The 27631-nt window shown below is 49.4% G+C and overlaps 9 protein-coding genes across 9 annotated transcripts; 6 read left to right on the plus strand and 3 right to left on the minus strand.

Annotated features, from left to right (window-relative positions):
• Positions 1-4980: 4980 nt before the first annotated feature.
• Positions 4981-6240, plus strand: FPRO_01191 (uncharacterized protein; the record flags this gene model as incomplete). The annotated part of the gene is made up of 3 exons (XM_031234205.1): positions 4981-5399; positions 5458-6128; positions 6182-6240. 3 exons carry the CDS (start codon positions 4981-4983, stop codon positions 6238-6240), a joined length of 1149 nt encoding a protein of 382 aa, XP_031075281.1.
• Positions 6241-6682: 442 nt separating this feature from the next.
• On the plus strand, positions 6683-7639 carry FPRO_01190 (uncharacterized protein; the record flags this gene model as incomplete). The annotated part of the gene is made up of 3 exons (XM_031234216.1): positions 6683-6770; positions 6820-6909; positions 6957-7639. 3 exons carry the CDS (start codon positions 6683-6685, stop codon positions 7637-7639), a joined length of 861 nt encoding a protein of 286 aa, XP_031075282.1.
• A 998-nt stretch (positions 7640-8637) lies between these two features.
• FPRO_01189 (uncharacterized protein) lies at positions 8638-12193 on the plus strand (the record flags this gene model as incomplete). The annotated part of the gene is made up of 2 exons (XM_031234227.1): positions 8638-10749; positions 10805-12193. The coding sequence occupies 2 exons, from the start codon at positions 8638-8640 to the stop codon at positions 12191-12193; spliced, it is 3501 nt and encodes a 1166-aa protein (XP_031075283.1).
• A 2904-nt stretch (positions 12194-15097) lies between these two features.
• On the plus strand, positions 15098-16351 carry FPRO_01188 (uncharacterized protein; the record flags this gene model as incomplete). Its single annotated transcript, XM_031234238.1, has 2 exons — positions 15098-15494; positions 15573-16351. 2 exons carry the CDS (start codon positions 15098-15100, stop codon positions 16349-16351), a joined length of 1176 nt encoding a protein of 391 aa, XP_031075284.1.
• A 730-nt stretch (positions 16352-17081) lies between these two features.
• FPRO_01187 (putative Golgi apparatus membrane protein TVP23) lies at positions 17082-17870 on the minus strand (the record flags this gene model as incomplete). The annotated part of the gene is made up of 4 exons (XM_031234249.1): positions 17082-17239; positions 17337-17620; positions 17677-17722; positions 17774-17870. The coding sequence occupies 4 exons, from the start codon at positions 17868-17870 to the stop codon at positions 17082-17084; spliced, it is 585 nt and encodes a 194-aa protein (XP_031075285.1).
• Positions 17871-18338: 468 nt separating this feature from the next.
• FPRO_01186 (uncharacterized protein) lies at positions 18339-19360 on the plus strand (the record flags this gene model as incomplete). The annotated part of the gene is made up of 2 exons (XM_031234261.1): positions 18339-18384; positions 18444-19360. The coding sequence occupies 2 exons, from the start codon at positions 18339-18341 to the stop codon at positions 19358-19360; spliced, it is 963 nt and encodes a 320-aa protein (XP_031075286.1).
• A 59-nt stretch (positions 19361-19419) lies between these two features.
• FPRO_01185 (uncharacterized protein) lies at positions 19420-21781 on the minus strand (the record flags this gene model as incomplete). The annotated part of the gene is made up of 3 exons (XM_031234272.1): positions 19420-20942; positions 20991-21051; positions 21119-21781. The coding sequence occupies 3 exons, from the start codon at positions 21779-21781 to the stop codon at positions 19420-19422; spliced, it is 2247 nt and encodes a 748-aa protein (XP_031075287.1).
• A 2891-nt stretch (positions 21782-24672) lies between these two features.
• Positions 24673-25488, plus strand: FPRO_01184 (uncharacterized protein; the record flags this gene model as incomplete). Its single annotated transcript, XM_031234283.1, has 5 exons — positions 24673-24692; positions 24744-24816; positions 24939-25045; positions 25121-25344; positions 25400-25488. The coding sequence occupies 5 exons, from the start codon at positions 24673-24675 to the stop codon at positions 25486-25488; spliced, it is 513 nt and encodes a 170-aa protein (XP_031075288.1).
• A 563-nt stretch (positions 25489-26051) lies between these two features.
• FPRO_01183 (uncharacterized protein) lies at positions 26052-26973 on the minus strand (the record flags this gene model as incomplete). The annotated part of the gene is made up of 5 exons (XM_031234294.1): positions 26052-26607; positions 26636-26661; positions 26715-26764; positions 26832-26863; positions 26921-26973. The coding sequence occupies 5 exons, from the start codon at positions 26971-26973 to the stop codon at positions 26052-26054; spliced, it is 717 nt and encodes a 238-aa protein (XP_031075289.1).
• Positions 26974-27631: the final 658 nt, after the last annotated feature.

The raw sequence follows: 27631 nt of genomic DNA on the forward strand, positions 1-27631 counted from the left end.
CACAAACAGCAAAAGGGAGAGAGCTATTAGGTCAGTAGTTGATCAGATCAACTGCGCAAGGGATGTCTCGAGAGGTGTGAGGTGCGTCAGCCACAATACTGACGACAGTCCGGTACCGTAATTTCCAGTCAAGCTTGATTATCGCTGGGCATCCAAGATCAGGGCAAATCCAAGGTCCAGGAGTGAGGAGGAAAGAAGAAGAAAACAGGCCCTTGCGTGCGGGACGATTCAGATGTAGGTGAAGTGGGCGCTTCTTGTATGTGCGACTTTATTAGACTCTAGACTCCCTTTAGAACTCGGCGCCGGACTGTATCCATTCAAAGGTGGTTCTGCGGCGGGTGCGAAGGCAGATTGCGGATGCAGATACGGATGCTTCGGGCGACTGACATGTCAGTACTTATTAACCGGCCAAGGATGACCAGCCCTGGTAAAGCTGGTCAAGGTCAAAACTGTGGTGAACTACCGTAAAAGGAATTTGCAGCAACTGAGCGAGCGACAAGTGACAGTGACGAGATCCTAGTTAGACGATGCAAGTCTTGGCTCTGAATATGGGGGTGGTCGGTAATTTCTTATAAGCCGTGGCCGTGATTTCGTGATTTCAGTGTAGGTACGCCAATACGCGGAAGCCGGCGTCGGCGGGCTTGAGAAAGATCGTCACTCGGCGGACGGCGGCGATGGCAATTGGATGTTAATGTCAAGGTCAACGGCACTTTGTTAGTAGTCGGTGCAGCGCTGTAACTGCTCGCCTTGTCTTGCGTGCGTTGAGCTTCAAATAAATGGAGATGCGTCGTTCAGAATGGCCACACTTCCCAGGGTTTCGACTTGCGGGCTTTCGTTGTTTAATAGATCTGTCAGAGGCTGGTAGGGACCCAGAAATCGCAACGTCAAGAGCAGGTTTTCTTGGAAAAAAGAGGACCTCCAACAAGCTTTAAGCCTGGTCCAATGCTGCAATCTCCAGACAGCGCGGGGGTCCCTTTACTGATAAGTCCCACGAGTTGAGCAACTTTCAGCTAGATTTGTCTCCGGAGCTGGTAACAGGAGGGTCCGGGCTTAGTCGATCCTGTTTGCTTGCTTGCCTGCATACAAAAATGTGCTTTGCTCTGCTTTCCTTGCAGCCGCGTACCCCCGTACCCGTACAGGATGGTCCGGTCCAGTCCTTTGATGAACGATTCGCGATGAACGAATTGAGTGGTGATGGACCTGGTCGATGGCATACGTCACTAGCAGCCGGCGATGGTCTGGGCGAAAAGTCTAAGTCTAGAACCGACACCCTCAATTCACTAAGAGGACCCTCTTAGCACCTCTAATGTACTGCACACCGAGTAATGAGAGCAAAGTCGGTGAGCCAAGAGAATTAAAACGGAAATAGAAGTACAAAAAGTGAATCAGGGAATCGAACAGAGGTTGGAGGCTGTGAGAAGCAAGGAAGACTACAGCATGCATACAATAATGGCAGGGTAACGTATTTCTATATACTTGACATGAAGCCTGGTTTCACGTTGACGACGCAACTTGAAGACAAAAATAGAGCTCAAAGAATGACAGAGAATGAATCAGAGCTTTCGCAAGGCAGGCCTTTGTTTCGCAACATGCCTTTCACTAACAGGAGAAATGCTGAATGGACAGTTGGACGTCTAGAGAGCCATGATGGAGAAACATGCCATCCAATCATTCTGACGCCGGATCAGTTGTCTATGACCCAGCCAAGATCCGGAGACATGCGTGGTGCAACGTGAGGAGAGGCCGCGCGCATCTGGGCTTCGATCCGCTTGGCACCGGCTCTCACCAGTATCATACATTTGTCTGAGACGGCTTTGATTTGGTATCCGAGCACACAATCTGGCATCCGGTGCACATTGCGCAAACACCAAGACTTGGAACTCGTGGCGGCGCAGCAGAGCCAAGGGAAGATTGCAACAAATCTTGTCCAAACGCTTCACGACTTACAAAAGAGGTAACTTGGTAGTAGGTAGGTAGGTAGGTAGGTAGGTAGCTTTGCAGCTTGGGTACCTGCAGTATTTACCGCTGATCCACTGCCCAAAACTACCTAAACGTACAGGCCAATGCGAGCCTATAAAAGGATATTCGGTAGACAGTGGCTGGGATTCTCCCGCTTCTTCGGAGCCCGTAGAGCGGCGTTAACGACGGGCGGGATACGGACGGAGTGGATAGAGAGAGGCATATCCCGGCAAAACAGATTCGTCACTAACTAACGCCATCTTCCAATTCAAGGCTTCTTGTTGCCGCTGGCTCCATCAATGATTTCTCGCGGGATCCATTGAATGCGTCTCAGCGCCTGAAGCCCTGCAGCCAGCCACCCTGGTCGCGATTCTCTTGTTTCGCCCATGTTGCGGGTATCGTCCCATCCCGTCAGCTTCCTTCATTGATGGATACCTACCTACCGTCTCGTACCAACGAAATTACACCATACCAGCGAGCGAGCTAAGTCAGCAAGCCAGGCCTCGTATTGCTTCAATAGTATTTCGCCAAGCCTCAACATGATATCTAGACTTTGTTGGTCTGACTCCACCATTCTGCTTCATGGATACGTAAGCGTCCAGCCGCGAAACTGTTCGGAGTATGTACAGTCAGACAGTCACTATAAGCGGGCTTCGCTCAGTAGTTTTCTGGGGTCAGAAAAGCTTGGCACTTTGAGGCCTCAAATGTTGATGCCCATCTCAGGTACGGATAGAGAGAGTGGGTAGACTATCGGTTTCGGCTTCGATTGTACAAATTATTTCACTGTAAACGCCAAATGCACACATACAATATCCGTAGCGAGTTCATGCATAGTGCCATTATCTTCTAATACAGATATTCATTACCTCTGAGCTTTGCACATACTGTAGTAGACTGTCTTGAGCTTGAGTGAGGCATCCGAGCCCTAATTCAGCCGGACAAGGATCAGGATGGTTCGGGGTTTTCAAAACCTGGAGAAGACTACCTGGACTGTCAAACTCCGAATGGAAAGTACATACTCCGTACTTTGAATAAGACCTTGTAGCTTGGCCTTGGGCTCCAAATCGTGATGGCTATGCTGCCAAGCTCTTGGTGTTTGTGACTATCACCAAGTCCCATTGGTCACAACGTATTATTGTTTGAGAAGATGTACATAACTAAATTCAGGGCAAAATCTGATGAATCTCCTAGCTCAGCCGGCTACACCGGCTTCCCCTTGGCCTTGCACTAACCGTGCTCACTTAGCCGCCAGAAATACGCTCGAAGGTTACAACCAGAATGGGGTTTGTTATTTTGCAGAGGCGGCTAGCCGATGCCGTTGTCTCTATACGGTCAAGAAGGATTGCGTGTCAAGATGCGGATTGAAGTCCTGGCCGTGTCAATCACGATTGTGATTAACATGAGACGTCTCACTTCAGAGTTCCAACTGCACGAGATTGCTGCGATTAGTACAGCCTTTTACGGAGTAGATTCGGATACAAGACCCCAGTACGATCGCCCAGGTCCACCTGTTTGATCGTCAGGCATTTGAGAAGCCGACAGTTCATCTAAAAGAGCCGCAATTCGTCATGCCCGCTACACTATGTCGCTAAATTCATGTTCTGGACGCTGTTTTCGCAGTCCGCATAATAGTGTCCGCAAGAGGTTCAAGCTGACCCCTATTGGGAAATGGGCTTTGATTGAGAATCGATTCATCCCCATCCCTTACGTCATGAGTCCAATCTTGCGGTGATAAGTTTGGATCAGATCGTGATGAGGCACTATTTCCAGTCCAGCTAGCTGATCTTTGCGTGGAGAAATCAAACCATACCATGACCAGTGTCTCAATAAAATGCGTCATCCTACAGCCCTCGTCTTATCAGAAATGCCTTTCCTCGACGAATATTGACGATATCTCCAGTTGATGGGGGATCCGACTCCCTTCTGGCAGCCTGCAGGTTGCCAACCTTTCTTGGCATTCATGATTGGGTTGAATCTCTGGATCGGGTTGAACAGGGTGCGGCAACCACGAGATTGGACACGCTTTATTTTGTCAAGTTAGCTTTGTTTCGTTTCATGACTTGTGAAGATGCCTGTCTCTCCATGGCGAACACGTGCTACCCTACACAGCTCTAGCGACTACAGCCTCAAGGGGAGGCAAGAAAACTTGGGGCCTTTATCCTTTAACTTGTAATGAAAAGACTTGGGGAAGTTAGCGTATTGCAGTAGATCTTTAGACCAGTTGATTCTGGCACACTGTTTTCGTCAGAAGTTTTGTTATGTCATCTGGTGAATCTTCTCTCCATGAATGTTCTTAAAGTGCTGTTAGTTTCCCAGTACTCCGTAGCCTAGATATATGGGTAACTTTCTCGCCAAAGAATCCACCATTGCTATTCGTCTCTTTCAGACTAACACAATTCACCGAAATCATGATTGACTGAAGTCCCTCACTAATGGGGCCTGTCTATGTATATATGCCTTTTCAGTTGTCAAGTTTACTCAGAGTTTCTCTGGTATAGCCTATATACGGATGTGGCATTGGCTGACTTATCAAACGCCATGCATTGCTACAATTGGGCTTCGGCCACTCTCTCACGGAAGATCGCCGAAGCACATCCCCTATCTCAAGGCAAGTTTTTACAAAAGAAGCAGGCCAACCGCAGAAACTGAATCGTTCTAAGGGCGTTTATAGGGTGATTCTTTTCGTCCTGCCTCCAATGCTAGCTCATCCTAGTCCTCTCTCCTACTGTTGGGGTCAACAATGAGCTCGGGTTCCTGCGGGAGAAGAATAGTGTTTGTAAATCATTGGTCGCTTTGACACAAAAACTGCCTGTTCTGGATGACGCCCTTTTTTGGCGGTCTCGGGCTTATCACGTGTCTGGGGAGCTGTCTGTCCTCCCCCAGCTGTCCAAGCCTGATCACGGTGGTCTGCTCTCTCCTGGAGATCACATCTCTCTCTCGGAGAGCACATTAGCAATCTAACTACAGGTTGCGGCCAGGCAGGCAACTCAAAAGGGGCAGCTCCGGGCTTGTGCAGCTGGAATGCCCAGTCAACCATCTTCGATTCTGGCGGCCGTCCCGACATTCTTCTTACCATCGCTCCCGGTGCGACGCCCGATATGCACAGCATGGCGCCCGTATCGCAAGAGACGATTCGCTTCGACGACGACTCGCCTTTTACATGATGCTCCTATCTTGCCTTTTAGATTCGAAACAGGCATTGGACTCTTTGCGAAACGACCTCCCCGCCCATTCCCTCCGCCTTTCCTCTCTCCTCCGTCTACATCATTTACCGATCCTTTAAGTACCCACCACCAGAGCCGTGACCGTCGTGCTTTTGTCAACGGACAGCTTATCAGAGGGAAAACAAATGGCGATGATGCTGTCTACGCGAGTGATTATTTCATTTGTGCCAACGACGGCGTGGGTGCGTGGGCCACAAGACCGAGAGGGCATGCCGGGTAAGTTGCCGGGCAACTTCCGAATCTCTTTTAACATCGTTACTGACTTGAACTGTAGTCTCTGGTCGAGACTGATTGGGCATTTCTGGTCTTCTGCGATCGAAGAAGAACTTGTTGGATTACCAAAGTCGCAAGAACCGAACCCCATCGCCAGCCTACAAAGTGCATATGAACAGACTCTTGAGGCGACTATGTCGCATGACTGTTTGGGAACAACAACAGCCTGTGGCGCGCAATTACATTACAAGACTTGCACCGAGAACGAAGCACAGGCATCACCCGTCTTGTATGTGACTAACGTGGGCGACTGCCAGGTCATGGTACTCCGACCCAGTACTGAAAAAGTCATTTACAAGACTGTGGAGCAGTGGCACTGGTTTGATTGCCCACGACAGCTTGGGACTAACAGTCCTGACACACCCACCGATAATGCAGTTATGGACAGGGTCGATTTGGAAGTCGGAGATATTGTGCTCGCGATGAGTGACGGGGTCATCGATAATCTTTGGGAGCACGAGATCGTTGCAAGAATACTCAAAAGCATTAAAGAGTGGGAATCTGGAACACATGCAGAAGCTCACAAGGGCGATCGCACAGGTGGCCGCAACGGTGGAATGAGAATTGCGGCTCAAGATCTGATGGAGGCAGCTCGGGAAATCGCCGTAGATCCTTTCGCCGAGAGTCCATTCATGGAGCATGCGATCGAGGAGGGTTTAGCGAGCGAGGGTGGTAAGCAACAGCGACAGGTTTCTAAAAGGAGAAAGCAAAGCTAACAGTAGCAGGTAAACTTGACGATATCAGTGTTGTAGCAGCCCTCTGCGTGAAAAATGAGGGATCATAGTAGTCTCTTTGCTGGACAACTGAGACATCTGGACGGCTTACAGTAGACTTGTCAGATCGGCACTTCAAAGCATAAGATACCTAATTACACGACTTAATGATGGAGAAGCGAACATATGGTTCTCATGTAACGAGTCAGCATTCATTACATAGGAACAATCTGCCTAGACAAAATTCAGATATGTAATCCATGAGAAAGTAATAGCATCACTTAATTTCAGCCCCGAATGATAGATACCTAATTACCTACTAGCCATGACGATGCAAGTAAAGGAAGTGGGATGGCGGGGCATTACAGCCATGGCGCATGTAGCAGCGGGTTGATTTTAGCTTATCGCACGTGCCGCGATAAGGAAATTTATTTTCTGCCAGCCTTGACTTCGTCGCATCCAGTCCTAGCAAGTCTAAACAAATACCTAGCTTGGTACAACAAATCTTTCAAAATGAGAGGAAAGCGATCAAAACAATATCGGAAGCTCATGGAGCAGTTCTCCCAGACCTTCGGCTTTCGTGAGCCCTATCAGGTTCTGGGTAAGTTGTCGCAAACTTGAACCAGATAGACAAAGCTTACAAGATGCAGTCGATGCCGAGATGGTGAGAGATTCTTCCCGATTCAAGATGGACCTTGAGCCCGCTCTATCGAGGACAGTTCATGGCAAGGTCAAGCCTAGTATGTCATGACAAACTTAGTCGTGGTCGATCTTCTAACTGGAATAGTGATTACTCAATGCGAAATTCGCAAACTTTATGCAGCGCGAAATGAGCCAGGTGTACATGAGGCCATTGACCTAGCCAAGACCCTGGAGCGAAGACGATGCGGTCACCATCCCGACGATTATCCCGAGCCATTGAGCACTCAAGAGTGTCTTCGATCAGTTGTCGACCCCAAAGACACACTTCAGAACAAGCATCGCTATGTGGTGGCCAGCCAAGACCAGGAGGTACGAAGGATGCTGCGAGGCATCAAAGGAGTCCCCCTCATCTACATCAAGAGGAGTGTCATGATTCTCGAGCCAATGGCGGATGAGAGCGTTCAAGTGCGAGCAAAGGAGGAGAGAAGCAAATTTCGAGCAGAGATCAAGAACCAATTGGGCAAGCGAAAGCGAGAAGACGCAGACGACGACAAGGCCGACAAGAAGACCGACAACGACTCTGAAGAACAAAAACAGAAGAAGAAGAAAGGACACGGACCCAAGGGACCCAATCCTTTGGCGGTCCAGAAACCCAAGAAAGCAAAGACAGAAGGACAACAACCACGAAAACGAGACTCTACTGATGCGAAGGACGTCCCACAAGAAGGCGCCGGCAAGCGAAAGAGACGGAGGAGGAACAAGGCTACTGCAGCAGATGAAGGCGAAACGGACACTGCAGCAGCGGAAGTGACCATGGCAGAGTCATGAGAAAGTTAGCAAGCAAAGCGGGTGACAGTCTAGGGTTGAAACAGGAATGTTAAGACCACCACGTGCTTGATCTGGAATATGTGCCAATGAAGGCATGGGATATCAAAAGGAGTGTGCGCCGTTAGCGATACCCGAGAAGATAGTATAGATTGAGGGAGTCCAGGGGCGCATGAAAGGAATAGTGTTTGAGCGTCAACAATGTTAGCAATTTAATCAGATCATGATTCACTCGGCCCCAACCAACTCTTCATCTTGCTATGACCATAAACTGTATCAATTGCTGAAGCTCGTCTCAAATCAAAGAACGGTATGCCTATGTAGACAAATCAGGGGTCGCGTGAGGTATGAAGGAGAAATTGATTTGAGAACAACCATATATTGAATGACGAGATCCATCCCTGAGTTACAGGGGTGTCCTGCACTATGAACCCTCTGGGCAGGCACAATGCCCTTCCACTAAAAGCCACCAACCACTGAGAGCCCCGCCATCCGCTGTCTGCTAGTGGAGGGCCACCAACCGCTTCCGCCGGACTCAGCCATCTTTTCAGATGGGATGGGTCGACCCCCACTCACAGTAATGTCAAAGTTGGATTCTATCCATCAATAATTATAGGAGTTTTGTTCCTTTTAGTTTTGAGAGGGACGAGGGGAACAATAAGCCCGCCCCTTTCAACAACTCGTCTCAGCCTCTAGATCATTGAATACGGGTGTGGCATTTCACGTCGAACAACCACTTACATCATCACACCATAGAGTATCCTTTGACGGCCTCAACCTAATCCAGGAGCCAGAAGGATTCGTCCGCTCGCAGCACTTGTACTTGGGTCGAATGTCATCTACAGATCTTCGGCCCTTTCGATCCATTCTTTCAAGGCGCATTACACGTAGCCGAACCATATTTCTCTTTGCTTTCTCTTTCTGTCCCAGAAGCAGTTCTTTCCGTCGAGCCCGTTGAACGGGAGACCCAGGCAAACTACAATTCGCCATTGCTTGACATCATGACTACACCTGCAGAGGTTGACGATTTTGGTCTGCCCATCAGGCGCTTTCCGACTCCGAAGAACGATGAGCCTACCGAGACGTCCAAAGATGAGAATCCTGCTGCAACTCCAGTAGCAGATGCCTCGAGCGGTGAGCAACCGATAGTGTCCGAGACGAACAACGATAAGGCCAGCGATCAAACAAACCCCCTGGCCGTCGAATCTGTTAAGGATGACGACAAGAGCGAAACGTTTGAAGATGCTCGATCTGAACAGTCAAATCCTAGCAAAGATGCTTCGAACCCGTCTTTGGTCACGCACGAAACCCGTGCGCCAACTTTTAGCAAAACTCCAGCAAAAGTCGAGCCTACCGAGGCCAAAAGTATCAACGGTCCGGAGCCAAAAGATCCAATAAAGACACAGTCAGAAATGCCAGAGGCTTCCAAAGAGCATAGGGATGTCGCTGTCACTACCAAGAAGCCAGAGACTCCCAAGCCAGACGATCTGACGAACAAGGGCTTAGTAGAAACACAACCAGAGGCAGCAGATCCCGTCAAAAAGTCTACAGGTGATGAGGTAGCTGTCAATAAGGAAGAACCCCCTCAGTCCGACAAAATCGCGCCAACCCCTGTATCGCCTACGCAGGCCAATCGAAAGGATGTTTCCGAATTTTCCCACCAGAAGATCTCTACCAAGCCAGAAGAACCTCAGAAGGGGGTGGAGGATGATGACTGGCAAGAAATGCCTTCTTATGCACGATACGATATGTATAATGACGACGACAAGCTAGTTGCAAGGGAATACGATCCGGAACAGGATGAATCGTACGAATATGGAGGACTTGGTGGTGCTGGTAAGGGCTACACTCGGGTAACATTGGATGATGATGCCGAGTCGGCAACAAGCATGGACGACAATACGAAATATCTCTTCAAGAGCGCAGCCGGAACCAGTATGGTCGACGATGATGAAGGACGAGATGCTATCGGTCAGATGCAGGCTACCAAAGATCTCTTGACAGAAGGCCAAAGAGTTGCATACGTTGGATTGGTCCGTCTCGAGATCGTCAGGCTTGTGAAAGAGGCGGAAAAAATGAAATCGTACAAGAAGACAAAGAAGGAGGTTGCTATTTCAGTTGAATCCATGCTGATGTGGGGTCAGAAAATGATGCTTCGACTGTACGCTCATATGGAGATCAATGAAGCAGAGCAGATTATGATCGAACAGTTGGCAGAGCATGGAGTTATGCCGCAGGACTTGGCGCCCGCGCTCAATACTAATGCTCGAGTATCAAATCCCATGGCAGATGGCGAGTCATCGATGCCAAGTACCCCATCACTGGACGAGAAGCCTGCAGAGGCACCACCGCCATATGAGGCGCTTGACGGCGAGGAGCTCTCTGATGTGAAGACACCATCACAGCTCCCCACCACCGCAAAGATCGATATTGATCTTCGGTGGACTGTGCTTTGCGACCTCTTCCTCCTCTTGATCGCTGATTCTATTTACGATTCCCGCTCGAGAGTTCTCTTGGAGCGAGTTGGTGAGAGCCTTGATATCACGTGGGTAGATATCTGCCGTTTCGAGAAGAAGGTCACAGAGGCTCTGGAGATGCAGCAAGCTGCCGAGAAGGAGAACTGGAACGAGGAAGAGCACACAGAAACTCGCAGGAAGAACGCATTGACCCGGCGATATGTGATGATGGGACTGGCCACCGTAGGTGGTGGGCTGGTCATTGGTCTTTCGGCAGGTTTGCTTGCTCCTGTCATCGGTGCTGGCCTGGCTACCGGATTAACGGCCATCGGAGTGACTGGCACGGGAAGTTTCCTCGGTGGTGTAGGAGGCGCAGCGATCATCACGTCGGGCGCAGCGGCGTCAGGCAGTATCATCGGAGGCAGGGCTGCGGATCGAAGAACTGGCGCGGTTAGGACGTTCGAATATCGTCCCCTTCACAACAACAAGCGAGTCAACCTCATTGTCACTATCTCGGGGTGGCTGACAGGTAAGGTCGATGACGTACGACTGCCATTCAGTACGGTAGACCCTGTCATGGGTGACCTCTACTCAGTGCTCTTTGAGCCCGAGATGCTTCGGAGTATGGGTGACACCATCAACATTTTGGCTACTGAGGTCAGAATTTTTACACACTGTTCCAATAGAGATTATCAGACTAACGATCATAAAGGCTCTTACACAAAGTATCCAACAAATTCTGGGCACAACCATACTAGCTGCTCTCATGTCAGCTCTGCAGCTGCCGATAATTCTCACCAAGCTTGCCTATCTTATTGACAACCCTTGGGCTGTCTCGCTGGACAGAGCCACATCCGCTGGAAAGATTCTAGCAGATTCCCTGCTAGAACGCAACCTAGGAACGCGACCCATTACACTGGTTGGGTTCTCGATTGGCGCACGAGTCGTTTTCTCTTGCCTTCAGGAGCTCAGTAAGAAGGGAGCGGTTGGTATTGTACAAAATGTATACATGTTTGGTTCGCCTATCGTGGTAAAGAAGGAGGAGTACATCAAGGCCAAGACTGTGGTTTCTGGGCGATTCCTGAACGCGTACAACCGCAACGACTGGATTCTAGGCTACCTGTTCCGACTCACGAGTGGAGGTATCCGCCGGGTAGCAGGTCTAGCTCCAGTGGAGGATTGTCCGTTTGTTGAGAACATGGACGTAACCGATCTCGTGAATGGCCACATGGACTATCGTCAAAAGATGCCGGTATTGTTGATAAGATGTGGATGGTCTGTTGAGAGTGAAGAGTTCGTTGAAATCGAAGATCCAGACCCGGACAACCATAATGAGCGCCAGAGGGAACTGATCAATGAGATCGAAGAGGCACGCAAGAACCTTGAGAAAGAGGGCAAGGCCAAGAAGAGTGGGCGATTTAGCTTCTTCGGTCGCCGAAAGAACGCGGAGAAACAGGACTGGGAAATCTACGAAGACTCAAAGAACAAGGGGGAAGGCAAAGAGAAAGCAAAGGAGGGAGAACAAGCCGACAGCAACACCGGTGTCCTTTTTGACATTGACGCAATCCGTGCAGAAATTGCCAAAGATGCCCGAGATCACTACGCCAGCCCGGAGGACCTACAAGTCAAGGAAATCAAATCAACTCTGCCTCCAATGAAGCTGGATGTGTCCTCGCTTCCCGCATCTCCTTCGGCGGTGGCCAATGGCTCTAGAGCAGGCTCTCGGACGGATCTGACCGGCGCACGAGACTCGCACGAGACTCGTGTGTCCCAGGAGAGGTCTCACAGTTACACACCTAGCTACACCAGACAAGCACCACCACCTGGGTACAGCTCACCGTACGGCGGAGGGTTTGGGTCAGGACATGGTGACGCATACGGCTCGGGCCGACACGACGAGGACGACATTCAAATGACATTCGATACCTCGTTTGACGATCATCCGCGGTCAGCAACGGTAGCACCTACTGAGACGACAGCAACGAGGCCACAGGTGAAGACGGCGCAGACATTGCCAACAATGACATTGCATGAACCGTGGGGGGATTCAGATGATGATGATTTTGGCAAGGAGAAGGAGATTTCAATGACGTTCGCTTGAGTCGGTAATTTGGGGTTGCCTTTTTGAGTCGCTGGCGTTTCGGATCAGACGAACGACTGGAGGGGCTCAGTCCAGACTGGACTCTGCTCTGGCTCTACCGTTGACTTTGAGTTTGACTTTTTATTTTTTCCGGCGCAAACAAGGCTTGATGGTTTTTGGATGTTACTGCATTCATGAAGGAGTAATCAAAATCGGCTGGAGTATCAAATACACATAAGACATAGTAGTCAGTACCATCTAGAACACTTTGCGAAGTAAGCATGAGCAATGACAAAGACGAGAGTCAAAGAGGAGGATCATTAATTCTAATGTTTGGTGTTTTGCAGTGTTGCATTATTGGTCCGTGTGCCACTCAAACAGCGGTTGGCTTTTTGATGGTCAGTTCTATAAACAGAACAAGCATGAAAAGGTGGAATGTCACAGTGTTGGTGGGTGATGACTTTTGTGAATGTACTGCCCATTTTAGCTACTATACACAGATTTATTACACAACAGGCCATATGGTCACACGATACACGTGTTTTGCAGCGCTGGAATGCCATATTGCCCACGCCTCCTGGCTGTGCGGGATGGAAATTGTCAAAGGAAAAAAAGCAGCTGTTGTCTCCAGGGTAGGATGGATAGTGGTGGTGGTCAAGGCTTGTGCTTATAATAGGCATATGTAGAGTGTGAGGCATTGCTAGGGAGCGGCTGAAGTGTTGGTATGTTAATCTTACAGTGAGACGCAGAACTTCCCTTGTCGACCAAAAGTACTTACATCACACTCTCTCAGTTCCTGACCTGGAGAGGAGTGAACGTTAGTTTGACCCTCTGGCCAGGATAGATATACACAGTTATAGAGTGTGAGTATAGGCGAGAATCAATCGTTGGGTTGGTACCCCGTACTAGAGTGGAAGAAGAGATCAAGGCAAGGTACTTCGTACTCTCATCCTTTAAATCCTGGGGTGGTACGACGAGATATCACGGTCGAGGTTGGTTGGCTGGCGCGTATAAGTGAGTTGCTCTACCACGACAGCAAGCAATAGTTGACAGACAGACAAGACAAGTTATAGGCAGTCCGTCTTTTGGAGATATCTTGGTTCAAAAATCCTCAGAAATAGAGTCTTGCTCTCTTCCGATATTGCCTGACAGTAACATTAGGTCTGAAAGTCCACCTTGGACGATGGATGGAAGTAATCTTGGGGCTGACGGGGGCTCAGCACCAATAAGTGTAAGACGATGCGCCGAACCAAAATTCTAGTGGATTGACAAGTCTACAGTTTGTACCTCACAGTGTGTGTCTCGAGCAGATCCTGGGCATCCTGTCAGCCGCAGTAGACTTGTCTAATTGGAGAAACGTCGTCAAAGAGTGGATGCTTCTGATGCCAACGTTTTATAGGGCAGAGTCAACGTTTGGAGTAGCGGGCAGTTAGCGGGCTAGGGGAGGAAAGCAAACTCTCGAGACCTTGATCCTAAATGGCAAAAAGACTCAGGTAACTTTACATAAATTTAGAATATCTACACTAAGTTTAGGATATCTTTTACTGAGTTTATTTTGGCACCCTATATGAAGGTCTTGTGTTTTCTTGCTCCCCGAGGGCGGGCTGCACCGCCTCTCCACTGTTTTACTGTCTGTATGCGTACATTGGATTGGATGGATGTCTCAAGTACAGCAGAGATTGGCCAGAGAGTTGAATAAATGGTGATCACACATAGGGTTATCAAGGAACACAAACAGAAGCAGACATCACTCCGACACTTGCCCACTGAAAATCTCAACTCTTTTGAACGGTTCGGCCTCTCCAATTCCATACCTTAGTGCTTACTCCGTCCATACAGAAGCACTCCATCAGAGCCTCGGGGGCTTTGTGATGGCGGGATCAAGGGTCTCCAGTAGGGACGAGAGGTTTCAGGGGTCTGGGCAATACCCCAGTCCGGCCCAAGCCAGAAGAGGTAAGGATTGGAGCATTCCCTTTGTTCAAACAGTTCAGCTGAGAGAGAATTCGTGGTTGGGCTGATGGGTGGTCTGTGAACTCTCAGACAGTCCGAGTCCAGTGTGTAAAAGGACTAACAACTTGACTGCATCTCTAGACACATCATGTACGGTATGAGCGGTGACTGATATGTGTGCATTTACTCCGTAGGTATCTAGCAAACGTTTCAGACTTCATGTCAGCGAATGGAGCCCTACGGATACAGTTACCACAAAACAATGGAACACCCTAACACAGCTGTTCAGCCCAGTAGAAACAACCTTGTTCCCAGGGAGGGGATGCAGTGGAGCCGCCCATCGTCAAGCTTGCCCCTTATGGACAAACACTGTGCTGTACCCTCAAAGTACCCTCTATACGAAGTCCTAGCTGGCCAGGCTGAGTACGCCCAGGTCTGCATTTGCAACCATCCAGACAAGCCAGTCAGGCCAGTCAGGCAGTCAAGCCAGGGCTGAACCACGCTTGGGCTTGCCGCAGCAATGGATGAGACCAGGGAAGACGAAGGAACTCCCGTTGGACTTGTTTTCTTTGTCCCCTCTGCTTCTGTCATCTTTCCCCCCCCGTCTTACCATACCTTATAGTACGATATTGGAATTTACCCTCTAATAAGACCACCTCGCTTTTGCTTTTCTTGTGCTTGTGTTGCGGTTTGCTTCGTTTCTCTGTCCTCAGGGACTTATTGTCCCAAGATACCAAATCGGCCGTTTGGAATAGAATCCGACCTGAACTGAACTGATCGACCACACTTGATAAACAAGTATAAACGAGTATAAACGAAATCGAACGATTCTCGACAAGCACCACTTTCAGCTCCAACGTACTGCCCTCGAGAAGCGGACGAGAGGTCCAAGAGAACCTCTTTGATTCGAATATACCACCAATCGCCAACACATAACTGCTGATTTAGCTGGACAAGACAAGTCAACACCCCAAAATGGAACAAATAGCCAACCAAATTGACCGGGACGATACGGGCGATGTTGTGAAGGACATGCAAAATGCCCCTTCTTCCGCCAATATGAATCTTCCATTGCCCTCCAGCAAAGGCGACTCCGACGGTGTTGTTGACGGCTCAGGCAACGGCAACACGGGCGTGGGAGGTTCGGGGTCACAGACCAAAGTCATTGTCTTCAATTCCACAAACTTCGAGGACGGTTATGTTTTTCAGCTCAAGGATAGCGACCAGAACAGAAAGATCATCGGCTTTTCCAAACCCGACTCCAAAACCACGCTCGATGTGGTCCAATGGCAGGTTATCAACGACGACAACATTGAGTCTTTAGGTGATGTCGAATTTAGGGATGCGAAGACCGATAGACAACTCACAGATGGTATGTATGCTTTGCGAGGAATGCGACACGCCCTTGTGAGATATTCAAGTTCAGTAACTGATACATTATCCAACGCAGTCAACAACAATTCGGTGACCCTCAACTTTGGAGGCGGAACCTCGAAATACTACGGAAAAGAGATGTACATTCAAATTGACTGGAAGAAGGATGGAGCTTCAGGCTACACCAAAACACAACTCTTCACTGTCACCAATACCGATAACACCACTGAGATCAGTGAACTAAATGACCAACTCAAGAAGGATCAAAGCCAACAGGACACTTTGGAATCTACCACTTCCTCATCCTCATCGGCAACAGCCACTCTTTCGCCTTCGTCGACTGCAGGGGCTGAAGAGAGTTCCGGTGGCGGCGGCGGCGGCGGCGGGGGGCTCTCAACCGGCGCAACTGCTGGCATTGCCGTTGGTGCCGTTATTGGCGGTATTCTCATCATCGGTGCTCTGGTATGGTTCTTTCTTCGTCGGCGTCGACGCAGCAAGAAGGCTGGTGATGAGTATGTCACACAGCAAACATACGCAGTGGACAAGGAGACTCATGGCCGTGCTACCGACTCACCCAACTCGCCCTACTCAGATGAAAACCACATGCAACCTGTTGCCCTCGGTAGCCTCGACCGAGATCGCGGTGTCGCTCCGACTCCCCCACCTGGCGGCGTGCCTCGTTCATCCATCGGGTCCCACGATCGTGCAGCACACAGCGGTGCTCAGACACCCCAGGGCATGTCGTCCAATGTGGCTCACTTGGTCGAAGATGGTATGACAGTCGATGAGATCCGAAGATTAGAGGAAGAGGAGCGGCAGCTGGATGATGAAATCGAGCGTGCTGCAAGACGATAGTGCCGCCTTGCATGGGCAAAAGCCATCTGTAGATCAGAGAGATCCAGGTCCCGTCGAAGGCATTGACTCCTGATGCTGGTGTGTTATGGGGTTTGGAGTTTTGGATTATCCTATATCTTGTTCTTACGCTTCACTTCTTGGGTCGCCTACGTAGCCTGCTCAGTTTTGTCCATCGTAACGGTGCCGTGTATTCTCTCTCGGCTTGTTGGCGACATAGCTGGTCCGTCATTGATCAGATGCAGGCCTACCAAGAGAGGTACCACATATTTCTTTTGCCATGTTGACATAGGTCTTTCACTTTTCACGAGATCTTGCATGAAATCTGCTTGTTGCAGCGATCATGGAAACATGGAATTTGGTGCTATCATAAACACAATCAGTGGGAAAACGTCGATAGCGTCGCGCAGTCTTTATAACGAGAGCGATTTAGTTAGGTCGTGAATGATTGATACCAGAGCGGTAACTGATCAAGGTATTATTCATACATTTCCCGCCCATAGGCGTTGTGAAACTGCAAATCGTCGTCAAAAACTCGCAAACGGTGATTAACAAACCCTGTGATTTTAATTTACAACTTCAACGACTCATACCGACATCAATGTCTTCCTTGCAAAGTCCTAACACAAAACACGGGCCAGGTTCCCCCTTTTTCGTCCAGTCAATGGGGTGACGAAGTCAAGATTCGCTCGGCCTCATCCATTCGAAGCCCACTCTTTGCTTTTGTTTTTTTTTAGCTGCGAGAAAACCAGTTGCTGACCATGTTGCTTGCGAGGCTTCCGGCCAGGTTGCCCGTTCCAAAAGCGCTACCAGCGATGCTGGAAGCGTTGCTGAACTTGTCACATCGTGAGAAGGCTAGAGTGTTCATGATGGTGAGGACAAGAGCAATAACTAGTTCCGAGTGTTAGTGGCACTGAATCCAGCATAGTTTCAAAGCGTGCTCTTTGTATCTGAATCACAGACTCCAGGGGTATTCTATCCAACGTACCAACTAGGGGCAACCACAAGAACTGCAGTCGCACAAGAGCAAGAATAGCCATGAGAACCCACAACATAGGCTGGATATACAGAGCGAGCCAGAAAAAGCGGCTATCAGTCGGGTTGACAGTCTTGGTACCTGGCTCGCTGCTCTCAAATACCCACTGCGACTCTCCCGTCTGGGGATCGACCTCATTCCACCAGCGCAGACCTACAAGGCGACGGCCGGCAATGTTCTTGATGTAGTAGAAGTCGGCGGCGAGGAGGAGAATCGTGATGATGAAGATCATGATCCTACCAAGAAAATTAGTGCTCCGCACGGCTGAAGAGGTCCGAGGGAGGATACACACATGCTTTTTATGATCCACAGACCGAGAAAGTAGATCAGGACACTTGCTGCAGGACATTAGCAATTGCGCTCCAAAGGAAATGCCGTGAGAGGCGCACATATCCGGAATCCCAGAAACGTGAGCAGCGTAATGGGATGCGCGCTGAGGCGCCAGCTAAGACTGCCCGGCGCGGGCTGTGGTTGCGTGGCATCCATGATAGCTAACAAGTCGACGTATTGGATGGAGAATAGGTAGCTCGTGATATCTATACTTTTCGTTCAGACACTGTTCGTATTCGACTCGATTCGATTCGTTGAGAAAGATTGTCGTATGTAGTTGGCGAAGGGGTCGTAGGTGACAATGTAACAAAACGTGGAGCTTTGAAGCTACCTTGTGTAAGCTGGCCTTCTATCAAGCCGCGCAAGGGATGGAGCATGATCCGCGACAGCAAAATCCCCTGTCATTGGTTTAGGCAGGCGGTGGGAGTTGGCAGATTCTGTCTTACACGGTAGGACGTCATGAGCTGCCGTGGGTGGGCCCCGACCTTCTCGGCGTATAAGTCGTGATAGCCTAAGGGACTTCGGTCTTTCAGGATATAGCTACTAATCATCTACAAGCGCAGCTCATATGCGCAATTGACAGATATTTGTGCTCATATTTGATAACCCGTGAAATCCCACGAAATGGCTGCCCGGTCTCCATCCATTATCCGCCGCTCTTTGCTCTATGGTAAAGCAGGACTCCTCACTCATCATTGAATGCCGAGACTGACCCCCCTCCCCCCTCAGTGCCAGGCTCATCGCAAAAGATGCTCACCAAGTCTCTCGGTCTCAAATCAGACAACGTAACTTATGACTTGGAAGACTCGGTTACACCCTCTCTCAAAGATACAGCCCGCAATCAACTGCGCGAGCACATCTCCAACCTCAAAGCTCGGCCTTCTGGCATTTCTGAGCTGGCCGTTCGCATCAACGCTGTTTCCACCCCCTTTGCTCTCTCAGACTTGACCACACTCGCGCCAATGTCTCATGTTGACGCTGTCGTGGTTCCCAAAGTCAATTCTGCGGCTGACCTGACCTTTGTTACTGATGTTCTCCGACATGTCGCTCCAGAACGCCACACAGCCGAGGCAGATAACCCAATAAAGATAATAGCTCTTATCGAGTCAGCTCGCTCCATCATGGACTTGGCTCAGATATCAAAGGCATCTCCTTACCTGAGTGGCTTCGTCTTCGCAGCCGAGGATTTCGCCCTTGATCTCTCGCTGACAAGAACCCCGTCTCTGACCGAGTTTCTCTACGCAAGATCTGCTATAGTCACCGCAGGCCGGGCAGCCGGATTGCCAAGTGCAATTGATCTAGTTTGCACCTCCTATAAGGGAGAGCAGGGGCTAAAAACTCTCGAGGAGGAGTGTGCTGGAGGAAAATCCATTGGCTTCAACGGAAAGCAGTGCATACATCCAAGCCAGGTCGAAGTCGTCCAGCGTATGTTCGCTCCGGATCAGAAGGAGGTTGAATGGGCTATCAGGATCTCCATCGCTGATGAGAAGGCTTCGGCGTCCGGTCGAGGCGCCTGGACCCTGGATGGTAAAATGATTGATGCCCCCGTTATTGGCAAAGCTGGTGCTGTCATTGTCAAAGCAGAACAATGTGGCATTGATGTTCAGTCCTTAAGAAACAAATGGAAGGACCAAGAACCTGAGTAATGAATCCTAACCCAGCTACGTACCGCTATACCAAAGATTCAAGACAAGAGTACATCAGCCTAAAAGTGATTAGGCCTCCAGAAACCAACCATTTTCGCCTCAGAGACCCCATGCTCATCGTGATATTTTCCTGTCCAGTATCGACTTTGTTCATAATCTGAGTGCTCCCAATCTTCCGCCATAGCCTGATTCGTCGATATAGACCCTTGATCAAAGCTTGAGAATATGCCGCGTAAGCTCTGTTGGATTACCCCATCATGATCTACATCGCTGCATTGTGACAAATCCTCGCTGTTGTCCATTTCGAACGACTCGCTTTTGGCGCATTCCTCTATATCACTAATGCAGCCAACACCAACAGACTGCTGTGAGTTGTCCCACTTCATACTTACCTCACCATCGATCCGCTTAATGAATTCTTGAATTGTCTCGCTGTCTTCGCAGTAGTCTGGTTGTGTAAGTTGCCTATCATCATGCTGTATGTCTCGGTGGTCCGAGTAGATATCTGAGTGCACTGTTGGGAAGACGGCCGAATCGAGTCCTGCACTACTAATATGCCCATTAAGTGGTCGGCGTGCTTGTTGAAAGCCTGGAGACCCTGAAACTGGTATCATGATGTCATGGGACTGCAGTCCTCGGTGAACGAACGAGCCCTCCAACTGAGGTTTATTTTCTTCTGTCGAGCCTCGGTGGTATGAGTGCTCACCATTGAAACCCTCCGCTATGAAGCTTGGAAACATAAGCCCTGGCCGATCGTTTTGCTCGGTATAACGATAGCCCCTTTCTGAGATTCGAGAAAGCGGCCGACCTCGATTATTAGTAGTAGAGATACTCTTCGTACCTTGGGGTTGTTTGACGCATGGTTCCTCAGGAATACTGTGTTTATTATTTTCAACTACCGATGTTGGTAGAATTGAAGGTTGAACTTGTGGAGAGGTGCTGCTAATCGGAACTGGCAATTCTTGTTCATATCGGGAGCACGATGCTTTAGTTGGCACTGGTGCACTTTTTGCACCGCCATTCAGATGAAATTGTGTATTCTTTGTGGCAGCTTGTATGTTTGGTTCGAGAGTTGACTGCCTGCTGCGGTCGGCCATTACCCCCTTGTCTTGATATGTCGGGTTATTGCTTGATTGTTTTGTACCATTCATGCCAAGGCAATCGTGATGTTCAATATTTGGCTCCATAGTCCTATGGGAAGTTGTTTCCAAAATACCTGTGCCATCGAAGATGCCTGTATCGATAAGCCTCTTGAACATCGCTTCAGGGGTCTCGTAGTCGGATGTTTGAGTGGTTTCTGTCAACCGTACAGAGGCGCTATGAGCCTCAAACCCATGCTTTTGAATATTATTCTGTTGATTTCCCTGAGAGATATCATCCGCGAGGCTTTGTACTTCTCCCTCTTCATCATTTGTTGTGGTTATGGGGAGTTCTGTGGCGCTCCGTGAAGTATGGTCACTATTTGAAACATCATCTTGGCCGCTCGAGTTCTCACTTGTAATATGTTGGAGAATCTCGTATGGTTTTCCTTTGTCACCGCATGTTTCAATAAATGTCATATCGTCGAGTGTAATGTCAGCCCCTATGTTATGATGAGAAAAGACTAAATCGAGTCCGAGAGGTAGCGTACCTCGTCCGTATGTTGAGGATCGACCGTTCAGGAACAGTCCAGCAGTAAGATTAGGCCTCATCTGACAAAATACACGAGCATTAGTTTACTCGGTATGGAAATCCGCTCGATTTTGCTTCACCACCTACCGTCACTCTTGTGTTTGGGATGGCGCCAGATGCAAAATTGTTCATAATATCCCGACTCGCTCTAATCTCTTGCTTCTTTGAGCGTGACTTTTTTCTTGGCCTCTCTTCTTCGCTCTCGGTCGTGTGATCCCTCTTACCCACTGTGTCTTTGAAAGTATACCGGTCTGGGCGTGTTTTCCTTCTTGGCTGTCTCTCGAACAACATTTTGTTAGATCTTTCTTTGTGACAATCCTGCTTAAAACGTGAACGAGATCTCTTCCTGTTCTCTTTGTCAGACCCTATGTCAAGAGAGGGCTCATGTTGCGATTCTGAGTATGTGTCGTGTTCAAGTAAACCAGATTTTGGGGAAGTGGGTCGTTGATCGAAGGCTCGGTTTCCTGAATGACGAGACTGGTGATAATTCCGAGATATCGGCACAACAGAAAGATCGTGAGGCTTCCAGTTTGGCTTCCAGTTTGGTGTGTAATCGCCGTCCAAGTCTTGCGCGAACTGCGGTTCCGGATCCTTGTGACTTGCATAATCATGAACCTGGCTCAGCCAAGCATGAACTGTGTCAAGTCCGCTCGATTCGACATCTAGGGAGTAAAATTCTGGACTTGCTGAGATCCTGTGCCGGCTCTCATATTGGCCATTCGAATGATGGCGATTGCGATGAGGTATCATCTAGGCCAAGCTTCGGAGAGCACAACCTGCAAGTCTCTTGCGAGTCACTCAAATGCGTTTGCAGGTGATCAAGAGTTGAGGGGAGGATATCGTTACGGGGTGTTAGTTTGCACGCCCAAGATAGGTAAACATGATACGAGCTCAGCGCCTTCCGCGAAACGAGTCTGGATATTGAAAAAGGTAGGTGCTATGGCTGCCCCAAACTTGTAAGTCACACCTTAGGTAACCTACCTCAAGAATGGGCTTTTCATACTGTCTCTCTTGGCCCGTTCCTCTTACTTTAGGTACCTACCTCTATCTGAGTACTGACTTGAGGTCAGTACTATCTAAAAGTCCGTTTCTTCTGAAGTTCTAAGAAATCGTTGATCTGTTCTCGTTACGGATAGTTCTTCGAGGTCGCTCAAGCCAATCTATTCCCCTGGCTGCCACCTCTTTTGGGCGTCTTTTATACACTCGCTTCCCCCAATCTCTACTCTAGGAACATCCACCATGCGGCTTCTGGTTCCTAATCAAGAGCTATTATGCGAATTACCTGTCAGATCTAAGTGGTAGGTCCTGATCCTGTTTGCGAAGGGTACTTCTTGGCATTGGTACCTCAATCGACTAAGCCGCTGCCAAGGTAGCATTGCATTGATGCTTAATCTAGCGTTTCACCACGCTACTGCATATCTGTCAAGGCAGCCGCTGTCATGGCTGGCTTAGCAGAGTTACCCATACCTATTTCCTGTATTTCCTTGTTGAAACATTCAAGCAAGTGGTAGTGCGAGCAGGAGAAACTCCGGCATACCCTTACAGGCTTGTTTCGTACTTGTCGTTACGAAGACACGAAATCTCGACACGCTGCACGTTTCACGGTCTGGGATTAGTGTCTTGTCTTACACAGATTTAGATCCATGCTGCATATGGAGTACTCTTCGGAGGAATTCAAGAACCCGGAACTACATCCTGTATAAGTTATCAAGCCATGAAGAAGAAAGAAAAAATATGATGAAAGATTCAAGGCCGACTAATACGTGCACAGATATCTGATCTTCATTTATTCTACAACCAAGCAAGGAAATACATAGACTGCGCATGAATTCCTCAACGTCTTGCAAGCCTTGCAAGCCTACCATGCTGGCATGCTCGCTTGGCCCCTGAATCAACCCTCCACCTCAATGAGAAGGAGGGGCAGCACGTGTCGGGAACAGGTGTTTGGTGAGGCGGGGCTTGAGTATAACACCCTGAAAGGAGTATTACCATCGCCAAGAGCATGAAACGCTACCTTAAAAAAGCATAGGGCCGTGTTGCATGGTCTTAGTATTTTGCATATAATGTCGAAGCAGGAAAATGTCCCGTTATAGACTACAACGTTGGATGCCAAATGTTCTGCAACGAGCAGTCCGCTATATATAACAAAGAACAGGTACTCCGTACGAACCGCCAACCTAGAGTTAACGGAGGAGGACCGGGATATTGGCTCAAGTGGATTGAAGGGGGCTATGCAAGCGGCGAATTGAAGAGTGGCAGTATGATGAGAAGGGGGAAGATCGTCAGACTGTTATGCTTGACTTAGGGGCAGAATGCGGTTTAAGCCTAGGCGCGGTGCTTGGCTTTGATGGTTGTGGGGAGAAGTTTGGACAGGATGTGGAGGACCGTCGTCATCACAGGCCCGCACGAGCTTGAATGAAGCTGATGGATGCCGCCAAAACCCTCAGGGCCACGGTGAGGGTGGTGGGTTAGGTAGTGCACCTTGCACCCAAACTTGGACTGCCCCTGTGTTTGCTTCTGCCGCCCAAAGCTTGTTTGGATAAAGCTCCCCCTGCCAGACCCGAGTCCGAAACGTCCTGACCAGACACCCTGGTCGTCTGTCGCGGTGACGGTACGGTAAGGTGCAGTTTATTAGCACTGCCTCCACGGATGTGCCCACCGGGGACCTGGGATCGACGCGAGGAGGGAGCTTGGCCTCGAATTTATGAATGATGGTGGAAATGAAGCAGGCGCCATCAACTCGAGCGATGGCGATAGACCTTTGGCTCGTCTTGTAGAAAAGAACGGAAAGCCTTGACGATGAGCAGCGAAACATGGCACGCCAGACATGACATGGGCGAGGCGAGATATTCTAAAACACCCCTGGCAAGCATCGTCATTCAACGCCGCTGCCGATAGACTACAGAAACAACGTGCCTGCCGTGCCTCCAGCTCGCTCGCTCACTGCATTGTGCTGCAGCTGCAGGGTGCATACATACATATAGACACTCCGTACATACATACATACATACATACATAACATCAACAGTCACGTTCCGCCCGCATTTTATTACATTACATGCTCAGGACCCCTCTCATCCATCCTTGGGCCTTGGACCACGCCGTCTAGTGAATATAAGCTAAGCTAAAGTTACCTTACCTGTTTGTTACCCGGCTTTCTCTGTCTCTGCTTTAACTTCATTACATCCGCAACCTCTTCCCGTTCTGAAGCTCCACCTTCATCTCTCTCCCTGCACCACAGCTCAACCACTTGTCAACTGGTTGTCTTTGATAATTAGCGCAAGCGCTCAGTTTCTTGAAGAACAAGATCAAGTCTGTGGAAGACGCAGTCACCAATACCGAAGGCATCTGCTGCAATAAAGGTGCGCTCTTTATCTCATAGTGCCCCTCTTATCCTCCTCACTCTGCACAATCGTTGCCTATAAGCGCGCGCCTTTCTGCGCAACGACGCGCGGCATCTTGATCACACAGATTAGTGACCGTGATCCCGGAGAGGCTGTCAAGGACTCTGTTTGCTCTGTGGATTGGGTCCTGTGTGAGCCTGCTCCTCTGCGACGCATCTACAACCACCGTGGCAATCTTTGTTTCAGTGGTCTATCGTGAACACAAGCTGACGTCTGAGCTAGAACCCACGATCCAATATGTCTAAGCTCTTCATTGGGTTCGTTTCAAGCCTCTCTTGCGGCTGCCTCATCTGCTAACTCCATTCAAGTGGCCTTGCATGGCACACAGAGGAAGCTACTCTGCGTCAGAAGTTCGAGGAGTTCGGCCCTGTCGAAGAAGCTGTAGGTAACTCTGTTCCTTTCTTTCCTTCAAGCAAAGCGCTCTTAGTTCTGCATATATCTGTGGCTCTGATGCGGGTGTTTGTTGGGACCATAAGATCACTTCTAACGATGGATATGGAAAGGTGGTGGTCAAGGACCGTGATACCGGCCGCAGCCGTGGCTTTGGATTTGTGCGATACACCCAGGAGGGCGATGCTCAGAAGGCCATCGCAACCATGAACAATGTCGAGTACGAGTCACTTTTGTTCCTTGTTTCATGGCGGATCTGCTATCTCATTCCAATACAGAATCTAATCATATCCAGGTTTGACGGACGAACCATTCGAGTTGACAAGGCATCCGACAATGGCCCCCGAGGCGGCTTCGGCAGAGGAGGTGGGTACGGGCGAGGCTTCGGGGGACCAGCTCCCTACGGAATGGCTCCGCCTGGACATGGCTACCAAGTCCCCGCGCCGAACATGTATGCGCCTATGCCTTATGGCCGGGGATACCCCCCTCCTCAGCAAGCCTACGGCGCTCCTCCCCAAGGTACGCTGAGAACGAATCGTGGAGGCAATCCATAATAATGCTAAAGTACATCTAGGGTTCATGCCTCAGCAGCAGTTTGGGTACCCTGATCCTTCTCAAATGCCTCCCCAGCAACAACCTCCCCAGGGTGGAAGGGGATATTAGTTGACGTAACTTAAGGCCGGAGTGGAGTGCGTCACATTGCGCTCGAAATGTTATCGACGGGGCCTTGAGGATTGAATTTCAATGGCGGTTAACTTCGATGACTTCCGGCTCCTGGGCTTGCGGATTCTTTGTACGGCTGGATGATAAGGTCAGGCATTGGTGAGCATATTGAAACGCAGAATTATACCCGGGCACTTAGGTTGAAGCGTGGTTTTTAGGGGGCATGGTATGGCATTTGGGCTGGTATGGTTTGCCATCTTGACACGGCCGTTTTACGAATGAACCTTGTGCGAAAAAATGTTGGAGGATTGCCTCTGTAGGGCAAGAACAAAAATGCGAAATGGCGCTGCGTGCGACCTGTTCCTTTTGATTATATGTGCTTTGATACGTGAATTCCGCTGGCTAACCGAGACTGAAATTGGTGACAGTTGTGGAGCAATGGCACGAAGGTTGAGGAGCGGCATCTAGCTGCTCATCATAAGTATGCTATTCATCATGAGGGTCTATAGTCTATTTACATGTGCTTGTTGAGATGTCTGTGTACTTGATGCATTGTCCGTTTCTTAGTGATGTGGCTCTTCTATTTCTTCTGCTTCTTCGGTACTGTGCTTTTGTTGATGGACCAAGGTCGTCGGGTTGAGGAGTTTAGTTTCATCCTCACAATTCTTCTCAAGTTCCCTGACACGGCGGGCCAGGTCATGGATGTGATGATCGCCGCTATCGGGAGCAAGCTCGCTGAGGGCGGTATCGAGACTCAGCAGGTAGTCTTTGTTCAGGCCGCTGGGCCCTTGACTGCGGAAGATGTGCTCGGCGAGCTCCTGGGGGTCCTGGGGGCCGACAAATTGCTCATTATCTGGGGTGCCGATGTAGACCAGAGTACGAATAGGGGGAGAGCCATCGGCAGGATGGAATGGAGCGTAGTGAATGGTGTAGCCGTTGATCTCGCGGATATCGAGATACTCCTTGACTTCGGTTACTTTTTCGGGAATGATACGGTATGCAACCCCCCAAACTCGCTCTGGAGCAGAGTCGTGACTATCAGTTAGCTGTTCCCAGTAAGATCTCTCGATCAAAGTGACGACACGCCCGGGGGCCTCAGGAGTGCCTCTGTGGTCCTCACTGTGTTCGATTTTAGTTAGAGTTTCACTCCGGCTGTTTGAAGGTATACCTAGCCTGGAAGGCATGTTAGTGGAAGTATTTACGATATGGGCAAAATGGTGTTTTACCTGCCAGAAACGACGAACATAGCCATCTACCCATCCAGGAATTCTACGGTCTAACAGGATAGATCAGGTGTTAGTGGAAAGGCCGCTGAACGTGTAAGACAGGCAATGGTGATTTACCAAAGTGTGGCGGAGGCTTCCATATCAGGCTTCTGTAAATGGCATTAATTACTGAATAAGAACATGCTGTCAGGAAGGTCTCGGCATACCCGTATCCATATAGCCAGAATTCAGAGGGCTGTGATGAGTCTTGATCGGGCATTGTGAAAAGGACTGTAAGTTGGGAACATTAATAATGCAGGTTTATCTGTGTCGACGACGTCCACTTACTACCTAGGCAGGCAACTGTCTAGATTGGTTGACTATGCACGAGAGTATGCAAGATGATCCAATCCGGCTGACAATTGATGTTGATGAAGTGACTCTTGCTGAGTATCTGGAGGATCTCAACATCCAACCTCACTCGACCTAAGGGGTAGAGATTAGATTGAAGACGTACACACCTAGTGGAGGTATATCGTGTCTTGTCCCACTGATGAGGTGATGGCCACTAAGAACTAGAGGAGGCTTGTAAGCAGGGGTTAGAGAAAACCATAGAACAATAATGGAACAAATTTCTCCTACTCCTTCCCCTCCCCTCCCCTCCAAGATGCACCCGTCAACTCCGCGCCTCCACTGAGATGCAGTGGCTGAGGCTTTTCTCGGTTCCAAAAGTGGCTGATTACTCCCTTTTTCGCATCGACGTCATTGGACCTGTGGCCCACATAACGGACGGGACCGCTGTTGCCGTGTCCGAGAACCTTACCCAAGGGAAGGGTCCTTTCTTCATCTGGACTATCAGACCCCGAAAATGAAAAGTGAGGCCCTACGATCTTCGATGCTGATATCTAATTTTAGCTCTCCGTTGAGCGCACCTCCTG

The sequence above is a fragment of the Fusarium proliferatum genome (genome assembly GCF_900067095.1).
Source record: "Fusarium proliferatum ET1 genome assembly, contig: FPRO_scaffold001, whole genome shotgun sequence".
Lineage (NCBI taxonomy): Eukaryota > Fungi > Ascomycota > Sordariomycetes > Hypocreales > Nectriaceae > Fusarium > Fusarium proliferatum.